Here is a 10,454-nt window from a genome sequence, read left to right as displayed (position 1 = left end):
CTATAGTCTTGCTTTTTTAGCTTTGATTTTACTGAACCTTGGTATCTCTGCTTCACTTTTTTGCCTGGAATCACCTCCAAATTCTCATTATGACATTCAGATGTACTTGGTGCTTCCAAATCCATTCATACTCACTACTTATTTTTTTCTAATTTACAATGCAAAATTCTTCTCTCCTCCTTTTGGGATCAGAGAAACACAGAATACAATTACAGATGAGGACGATAAAGCCCTTTAATCTGCCCAATTTTAATTCTTGTTGCATTGCCTTAGTGGATTTGGCCCATGTCATCACAAATTCTGTCACCTCTTGTTGTCTCCCTTTGAGGTCTTTCTATGCAGCTGCCACCCCGTCTGTGATAAAACATCTCCCGTGTCTACTCCCTTTGACCCTCATATCATAACCCCTTATTCTAGATATTTTGTTTCACTGAGAACAATGCTCATATCTTTGTGCCTCATTTATACCTCTCAAGGTATCTGAATGCCTTTAGCACACTCCTTTCTCCCATCTTTCCTCTCAGGTAGAGTCACTGCAGTTTTGTATTGTCCCAGTTGTGGACACACCAGTATCTTTTCTCAGCAAACAATTCTGAAGTCATTAATGGTTTTGCATTTTTTTCTTCAAAGTGCTTGATTTTATGTTCCATGTCTTCAGTGAATTCTGAAGATGAAGGAGCAGATGGAACTTTAAAACTACGCATGTAAATAAAAATGTGAAAAAAAAAGATTTATATGCATCCTACAACGTAAAGATGATAATGGTAAAATTAAGATGGTGCAATCCTTGTTAGTGTTCCAGCATTGCCCTGTCCAGGATATGGAAATATATTTAGTTCAGCTGTGCACTCCTTATTGCGGTTACAGACCTTTGTTTCTTCCCCACAACATGTGGTTCAATTAGAAAGCAAAAGAAAACCAAAATATAGATTTGAGTTCTTGTAAAAGTCCATCGAATTGTCTTTATTTTTGGCACTGGTGGGAACCTTCGTGATCCAAATGATCCATGAGGTTGTTATTATAATCCTGTTGCTCCAAGGGCCATCCCAGCACTGTGGCTCATGCATGGAATTGTTTGCATGGATTTCGGGAAATCGTGACTAACCACACGACCGTTTTCTCCACTGCTTCCTGATGCTGATGGTCTGGGTAGAGTTGCCATCCTCACGGTCTCGTTGACAGATTGCTGTGGGATCAAGCAAAAACCCTTTTTAGAAGGACCAGGGGTTTCCCCTCTGTCCTTAATTATAATTAACAAGTTTCAATAGAAAACAGTATCCTTTTATCTATTTAAAAGCCTTTTTCATCCACTGAAGGCTGCTGACCATTTCACTTACAGATGCCCAATTTCAGAAGAAAGTTACCTTGTAAAAATGAGACCCTTTGAAAACCACATCCCTACCTATGCTATGAATTCTAGGTCATATCTGTTCATCTTTCTATTTTGAATCATTTAGTTTTTATAGGGAGTCATTAAATAACAGTTAACATGTTTCAACACTGTTATATGCCATTATGGGTCTTGCAACAAATAACGTAAACTACTAGTAAATTGCCTCCATAATTAGCTACATGTAATTAGAATGAGGTTTATAAGTAATAGAAAATTATCGATGTTATAGTGCTCAGGACATGTTTCCTCTTGGCTAAATTTATTGTTCAAAATCTTTGCACAGTGGACACCACATTGTGGAATTCCCTTCAAAATGATTTCAACAGATTTTACCCTTCATAGATTTGCTGCTCGCCTCCACTGTGGAAGTCTGTGGACTACTTATATTTATTTTATACATGTTCTCTATCCTATCACAATTGTAGTTCCAATCCTTTCTATCCTAATAGAATGTTGCATTGTAAACCACTCTGATTGTTCTCTTGCGAATGGATCTTGGAAACTAGGAATTCTAATCAATTCAGTTTGGAACTAGAACAAGCAATGTCTTGATGTGCATCAACTGAGCATGTTCAGACTAACAGTATGAGGAGATATGCAACATTGAATTCAATAACAGTGGATGAAAAGCCTGCACAGTCGGTGCCACCTTCATTTTTTTCGATTCACTCCTGGACTTGTAACAGAACTCAATTAAGGCAACCAGCATGGCCAGTCCAAGCCCTCCAATCAAGATGTAGAAGACTCCTGCTACGTTACTTAGGCTTAGCGCGTTTGTCTTGTCCTACATCAAATATAAAACAAACAAAAGGGAAGGGAAGGAAAAAGAACATGTCAAGCAATGAAGTGATATAATTAAACAGTCCCCCACAATACAAACACATGATCAAATTCCCCAATGTTGTGGTCATCTACCTTTTCCAGTTCACAGGGAAATTTTAAAAAATGCACAGTGGCTAGGATTTCTTAATGTTTTTGTGAGTGCCATTTTATCTCAGAAATTTGCATTTTAACTATTTAAGAGCAATTTGAAAGCATCGTTTTCATCATGAACCTTCTTATAAACTTCTGAAAACTCTACTGATATTACATCTAGATCTACTCTTTTGTTTATTTTCTTTGCAGAAAAGGATAAGATGATGACCTTGCATAAATATTTTAAGAAAAAAGAAATTTCCTTTTGTGGTCACAAAATTTTAAGGTTCCCTGATACGGCAAGGTCCACTCAGCTCAGGAGAAAGTCTTTTCTTCAGTTGAAACCTAAGGTTTTACATGTGTTGGTTAGGGGGGAGGGTTAAGGTTCCCCTGTAAATGGTTAAGCTCCTGGCAAGGGAAACATCATCTTTTTTGACCCTCTCCACTTGGAGAATTTTTTGAGTGATAAAGTTTCCTCATGATTTTTGCGTTAGTGTATAGGAGTCGATTTGGGGTCTCCTATAGTTAGGATCGCTAGTGAATAGAATTTTATATAAATCAGGTTTCTGGTTGTTAGTTTCCGTAATTTGGCCTCAAGTTCCTCTTGATGTGGGTTAATGCACTATTTAGATGTGTTTGATCTTAATTTCTGAAAAAGCAAATTTGCTTCTTTTATGCTTTTTTTTTAAAATTTGTAATCTTGATTTAATGCAATAAAAGTTTTTAGATAATAATAAAAAAAAATCTGAAAACTCTAAAATGCTAACTATGGGCTCCATACTTGTGAGGCGATAAGTCTGGAACAGCAGTAAATCTTTAGTGTTTGTTGTTTTCTTCCTACAGGTCAGAAGATTTTCAATTAAGTTCTTAGGCAATTTGGGCTAAATTTAGTATATGTCACCGAAAAATTGGAACCAATATAAATTAGCGCCAAGTGCTATTCTATAAACAGCACTCAGAGTTGAGCAAGATCCACACCCAATAGATCTTAACAGCCACACAAAACTCAAAGAACCATCAATACCTATTTTTTCCTGTGAAGGATGGGTAATTTTCAAATAGTCCATGTTGTCTTGGGGAGGAGCTTGGGAGAAGATTAGGGGCATGGAAGTTAATTGGGGGGGGGGGGGAGGGAACGACTTCATTACTAATGTTTAAAAAACAGTTAAAAACATGTTTGTTTGAGAGGAGGAACTGACGTCATGGATCTGAATGGCTGCCTGAGTCTGTAGCTCCGGCACATCCCTGATTTCTTTTAGTTATATCAGCATACATCCGATCCTGAGCTTTATATTATATTCAATCAAGTTGGTGTCTGATCTGCCTGGGGCCATTCCTGTTCGTGCGGGAGCTATGTCTGCTGCTAGGAAGGAGAGTGAGCGCCAATCTACAAGGCAGGCGGGTAAGGCCCTGAGGCGCCACGTGTTGCCGCTGACTCACGGCTCACATTCTGATTCTGCCATGTCCCTTACTGAGGCAGGTACCGCTTCTGCTAAATGTGGTATCTCAAAAGAACTAACTAAATGCCTGGAGGAGATTCGGGAAGAGATCAAATCGTCCAAGGAGGAAATTCTAGAAAGAATGGATGTCCTATGTGTTGATTTATGTGAGCTGGGAGGGAGAGTGAAGGACTTGGAGGCTCGTGTGGATGAGCATGCAGATCAGCTGAATGGGGCAGGTTCTCGGCTATCAAAGCTTCTTGATTATTTTGAGGAGTTGCAATATAAAGTGGATGATTTAGAGAACTGGGGGAGAAGGAACAACCTCTGTTTTCGTGGTGTCCCTGAGGTGGGAGATAAAGAGGATGTGGTTATGATTGTAAAGTCACTGTGTGGTACCTGCTTGGGACGGAAGAAATAGCGGTGGAACGAGCGCACAGAGTCCTCGGGAAGAGGTTGGACAATAAGCCCCATGATATTGTTGTCTGTTTATCTGTGTTTGCTACTAAAGAACAGGTTTTGCAGTGGGCCAGACAGGTTCCACATATCGATTATAACGGGCCCAGGTTAAAGTGTTCCAGGATCTATCCCAGCTGACGTTGTCTCAGCGACATGTAATGAAACTGGCTTTGGACATTTTAACGAAAAACAAGATTCCTTATCGTTGGTCTTTCCCTTTTGCCCTCTGCTTTACAGTTGGGGGGGAAGCTTCATTGGCTCCGACTCCTCTCTGAAGTTTGGAACGTACTGCATGGAGAGGGCTTTACGTTGTGGATCACCCGCCAGTGGATATAACTCTTACTACAAAGGCTAAATTCCAGAAGTGGAAGCGTGTACCCAGCAAGTCTAAAAACGCCCCGACAGTCACCTGAAGAGACTGATTGATTTGTTTGTAGTTTTTAGCTTGGTTGCTTCTCGGGACTTTGTGCTTATGGTTTTACTTTATGAGACCTATGCTGTATATCTGAGTTGTACGTTAATTGATCAGTTATTGTGCAAGAGATGTTTGATGGGGTTGGGGGGGTGGGGGTTAGTGTGAGTGTAGAGGGAGGAGGGATGTGTATGTGGTGGTGGGGAGGGGGGCTGGGGTTGTGGTATTGCTGGATGTTTCATTCAGGGTGGGATGTCTGTGTGGGAGGCAGTAGGGATGTGCGGGGCTGGGGGGTCTTGGGTGGTGCTTCGGGTTTGTTGGGGCTCTTTCTCCTGTTGTCCTAGGTAGGGGACTCTTTGTGTCCTTGTCTAGTGGTGAGTGATGGATAGGGGGTGGTTTTGGTGGGAGGTGGGGGATAGGGTGGGTTGTTCCCACCAGGGTGTAGCTACGGGTAGGCCTGGCTGGGCCCAGGCCCACCCAATTTCAGCCCAGGCCCGCCCAGCGCCAGCCCCCATTGCCAGCCACTGCTGCTTCTCCTGTTGAGCAGCAGGGCCGGCACTACAAAAAGAAGAAGCGCTAAAGCTAAGGACGAAAAATGTTTAAAAAAAAAAAGCGCGGCACCGGCAGACACTGTCTAGGCAGCCATGAGGCATTGGCTGCTGGCTCACAGGCTCCTCCCGTCTCCTACGTCACTGCCCCTGGAGCGACGCAGGGGCAGTAACGTAAGAGACGGGAGGAGCCTGCAGAGCTAGCAGCCAATGCCTCAAGGCTGCCTAGACAGTGCCTGCCAGTGCCGCGCTTTTTTTTTAAAAACATTTTTCGTCCTTAGCGTTAGCGCTCTCCTCAGTCAGCTGAGCGCTTCTTCTTTTTGTAGCGCCGGCCCTGCTGCTCAACAGGAAAAGCAGCAGTGGCCGGCAATGGGAGCTGGGGCTGGGGCTGGCATGCAGGGCGGGCCTCGAGGAAAAGAGAAAAGAGGGAAAACATGGAAGGATGGGGAGAAAAAGAGGGAAAACAGATGGAAGGATGGCAGAGAAAGGGAAAACAGATGGAAGGATGGCAGAGAATGAGGGAAAACATGGAAGGATGGGGAGAAAGAGGGAAAACATGGAAGGATGGGGAGAAAGAGGGAAAACAGATGGAAGGATGGGGAGAAAAGAGGGAAAACAGATGGAAGGATGGGGAGAGAAAGAGGGAAAACGGATGGATGGGGAGAGAGACTCTGGATGGAAGGATGGGGAGAGAAAGAGGGAAAACGGATGGATGGGGAAAGAGACTCTGGATGGAAGGATGGGGAGAGAAAGAGGGGAGATGGATGAAAGGATGCAGAGAGAAAGGGGAGAGACTGGAAGGATGTGGAGAGAGAAGGGACACTGAACAGAAAAGGGTAGAGAGATACAGAGACACTGGTTAGAAAGAGGGAGAGAGAGACATTAGATGGAAGGATCAGGAGAGAGGGTAGAAGGATGGAAGGATGGGGAGAGAAAGAGGGAAGACGCTGGATGGAAGGGTAGGGAGAAAGAGGTGACACTGGACGGAAGGATGCAGAAAGAAAGAGGGGAGACTACTGGAAGGATGGGGGGGAGAGAGGGGAGACTGGAAGGATGGGGAGAGAAAGAGGAGAGCTGCTGGATGGAAAAGGGGAGTGGTGAAAGACTGGAGAATAAGAGGAAGGGGCATGGGGAGAATAAGGGTGAGAAAAAGATGAAAAGCCATAAGTAGATGAAGGAAATTAAAGAATGGATAGTAAGAATAAATTAAATCAGGACAGAGAGAGAGAGAGAGAGAGAGAGAGAGAGAGAGAGAGGCAGAAAAATATTGAAGAAAGCAAAGAAAAAGGAGAGAAAAATGACAAATGGCCGGGAAAACCTGGCAGAAGAGTTAAGCGAAAGTGAAGGAAAGCAGAATCTAGAGACCGGGAGCGACACAATGAGAAAAAGTAAATGGCCATACAAGAAAGGTAAAGAAAATAATTTTATTTTTAATTTAGGATAAAGTAATATGGTACCTGTGTTAATGAAGTTTCAGAGACCAATACTTCCTTCCTTAGGTCAGGCGAGGATACTGTAACAGCATTATATTGACCTGAGGCAGGAGGTTTTGGCCTCTGAAAGCTCACTGAAAAGGGTGTTAGGCTATTAAATACATTTTCTGAAATCTGATGCACTGAAAAGCAGCACTTTACCCTGTGTGACAAATGCACCTGATTAGCATGACTAAATTTTGCTGGGGGAGGGGGGTAGCGAGAAAAGTTTGTGCCCACCCACTTTGGGTTCAGGCCCATCCAAAATTGGCAGTCTGGCTACGCCACTGGTTCCCACAGGATGGGAGGGAACTGTTTTTCCCAATTGTTTTATTATGTTGTTCTGTGTCTGGTGTGTGCTTCTGTTGGGTGGGTGGTTGTGGGGCAGCTTGGAGGTAGGTTGGTGGAGGGGGGTGGGGGGGTTAGAGGAGGTTTTTTTCCCCTCTCTCTCTCCTTCTCCATCCAACTTATGCGCAGCAAATTGGTTTCAGGCTTCAATTGGCTTGTTTAGTTTGGGGATTGTATACTAAATGAGTGTGGACTTAAGGTTCTTGATCTATAATGTCAAGGGTCTTAATTCTCCTCAGAAGCGTCAAAAGTTATTTAAGGAATTGTTGTCTGATAAACCACACGTGGTATTTTTACAGGAGACTCACTTTAAAAGGGAGCATGAAAAATACTTGTTCCATTGTCAGTACCCATATATCTACTTTTTCTTCTGCGGCAGATGCTTCAAAGAAGCGTGGAGTTGCAATTTTATTTTATTCTTCGTTGCAGATTCAAGTGATGAAAGTTAAGTGTGACCCTGCTGGTAGATTCTTGTTTCTGCATCTTTTATTGAATAATCTTGCATTTTCTCTGGTTGCTGTCTATGCGCCTAATGAGGCTCAGAGGGAATTTTTTGCTAAGCTGGGGGGGGGGGGGGGGGGGGGGAGGGGGGGATTTTAACGCTTCATTTGACCCAGCCTTGGATAGGTCGGGTGCAGTATCGGGGGTTGATGTTAAAAACTCTAAAGCATTGGTTGCTTTATCTCGAGCTTTAGCTGTGTGGAGATTACATCACCCTAGGGAAAGGGATTACTCTTTTTATTCTCATTCCCATGATTTTTTTTTTTGTTTGTTACATTTGTACCCCACACTTTCCCACTCATGGCAGGCTCAATGTGGCTTACATGGGGCCATGGAGGGTTAAGTGACTTGCCCAGAGTTACAAGGAGCTGCCTGTGCCTGAAGTGGGAACCGAACTCAGTTCCTCAGGACCAAAGTCCACTACCCTAACCACTAGGCCACTCGTATTGATTTTTTGTTACTTGATATATCTTTGACTCAGGGGGACTGTCTCTCGGGTCTTGGCTCTATCACTATTTTGGATCATTCCCCGGCTTGGCTTCATCTCTCGTCTTTCTGTGAGGCTGATATAGATAGTAGGTGGACCCTTAATGTCTCCTTGCTGAGGGACGAGCAGCTGTTGGCTACATATCGAACGCTCTTGAGGGAGTATCTTGATTTCAATTTAAACTCGGGTCCTTCTCTTGAGATTGTTTGGGATGCATTGAAGGCTGTTACGAGGGTTTTTTTTCTAAAACACGCTAGTACTCAGGCTCGGGCTAGGAGGCAAGAGGTTGCAAAGTGTATTGCATAATTGTCTCATTTGGAAGATCTTCATAAATCTTCTCATTCGGTTGCTATTCTGCGGCAGATTCAGGCTCTCTGGTTAAGATTGGACAGTATTTACTCGGAGCAATTGAAGTTTGGGAGGGACCAACATCAATACTCCCAGTACTTTAATCACAATAAACCTGGTCGATCTTTAGCTCTTAAACTGAGGCAGCAGAGGCTTGACAGAACTATTCTTCGGATTGGAGATGGTAAGAATAAGGTGTTGACTAGGTCCTCTTTGATCCGTCAGCGTTTTCAGTCTTTCTATCAGTCGTTATATTTGACTGACTCTTCTATTCACCCAGAAGCTATTGGGGCTTTTCTTTCTTCCTAGAACCTTCCCTCTTTGACGGAGGATCAGCGTTCTTTATTAGATGGTATCATCAAGGTGGATGAAATTGTTAAAGTTATTAAGGATTTGCCAACTGGGAAGGCTCCTGGTTTGGATGGGCTGTTAAATGACTTCTATAGGGCCTTTAGGGGAGAATTGGCTCCTATTTTGGTGGAGATTCTTAATAGAGTTCGGGAGGGGGAGGTTTTACCTCCTTCTATGAGGGAAGCTTGGATAGCGGTGGTACCAAAGCCCGGTAAGGACAAAGTGGACTGTGCCTCGTATTGCCCCATTTCCATTCTTAATTCTGATGTTAAAATTATAGCAAAGGTTTTGGCAAATCGATTAGCTAAAGTACTTCCTGATTTAGTCCATCCTGATCAAGTTGGGTTTGTTCCTCGGAGGCAAGCCAAGGACAATGTTTGTCGCATGGTTAATTTGCTGCATGTAGCTAGTAAATCTAAAACACCATTGTGTATGCTGGGCTTGGATGTCGAGAAGGCCTTTGATTGTGTCCATTGGCCTTTTATGATTAGTGTTAAGGAGAGAATGGGAATAGGGCGCGGTTTTAGGGATTGGACTCTAGTTCTTTATAATTCCCCTAAAGCATGTGTGCGACTTAATGGGGGTAACACCCCTATGTTCCCATTGTCTAGGAGGACTCGTCAAGGATGTCCTCTTTCACCTATGTTATTTGCTCTGGTTGTGGAACCCCTTGCTATTGCTATTGCTATTTGTGCTAATCCTAATGTTTCGGGTCTCCTGGTGGGTGGTCAGGAATATAAGCTAGCTATGTCTGCGGATGATATTTTGGTCTCTTTAACTAATCCGTTAATTTCTATGCCTAACTTAGATAAGCTTCTAACGGAATATTCATCTGTTTCGGGGTTTAAGCTTAACATGTCCAAATCGGAAGCAATGGCGGTTGGTATTCCTGGGGAAATTTTATCATCTTTACAACATGCCTTTCTTTTTCGCTGGGTATCTCGAGGTATTAAGTATTTGGGGATTCTTCTTACTAATACATTTTCTGATTTATTTTTAGCTAATTATCCTCCGCTCCTGAAGGAGTTATATAAGGATCTGGAGGCCTGGGGTTCTATTGAGTTATCATGGTTTGAAAATAAATGTGTTGCCGTGTTTGATGTATTTTTTTCAGGTTCTCCCCCTTCGCTTGTCTCGTTCCTTTCTTTCGGGTCTTCAGAATCGTCTTTTTCGCTTCATCTGGTCTAATAAAAAGCCACACCTTTCAAGAACACTTTTATATCGTGATCAAAAAAAGGGTGGGTTGGGTGTCCCGAACGTGTATTGGTATTATAAAGCAGCCCAGGCACGGGCCGCTATATGCGAGTCACAGAAGAGGTGGATTGGGCTGGAGCAGGAGTCGGTAGGTTTGTGTCCTTTGTGTTCCTTGATGTGGCTTCCCAGGAGGTATCGCTTATTGGATAGGGGGATTTGCCCTTCTATTTTGACCACCTTTTATTATTGGGACAGTTTATTTGCTAAGCCTGACTTGGTTCTTTCTAAGCTTACACCATTAGTTCATAATTCACTCTTCCTCCCTGGTCTTGAACCCAGGACGTTTGCGAATTGGTTTTCTGAGGGTTTAGAGACGTGGGGTCAATTTTTTGATGAAGAAACCTTTATTCCGTTTCCTACCCTGGTGGAAACCTATTCAATTTCTCCTAAGGACGTGTTTGCTTATACTCAAGTGAAGCATTTTCTTTCTGATGCGGAGATCAAGGCAAATGTTTTGTGAGATGATTCCTTTTTGGAGGATTTGTGTGAAGACTCTAAAGGGACTAGGGTTTTGATTACTTGTCTAT

At 43.1% G+C, this 10,454-nt stretch overlaps 1 protein-coding gene across 1 annotated transcript in view; it reads right to left on the bottom strand.

Moving 5' to 3' along the window:
- Nucleotides 1-1,018: 1,018 nt before the first annotated feature.
- Nucleotides 1,019-10,454, bottom strand: part of GRIA1 (glutamate ionotropic receptor AMPA type subunit 1) — a 318,773-nt gene continuing 309,337 nt past the window's right edge. The window contains 2 exon segments of the mRNA XM_030211572.1: nucleotides 1,019-1,207; nucleotides 2,043-2,177. Of these exon segments, the coding sequence (XP_030067432.1) occupies nucleotides 1,019-1,207; nucleotides 2,043-2,177 (324 nt within the window).

Source organism: Microcaecilia unicolor, chromosome 8, assembly GCF_901765095.1.
Source record: "Microcaecilia unicolor chromosome 8, aMicUni1.1, whole genome shotgun sequence".
NCBI lineage: Eukaryota > Metazoa > Chordata > Amphibia > Gymnophiona > Siphonopidae > Microcaecilia > Microcaecilia unicolor.
The sequence above is the reverse complement of the archived record's forward strand: the minus strand, read 5'-3'. Positions and strand labels throughout refer to the sequence as shown.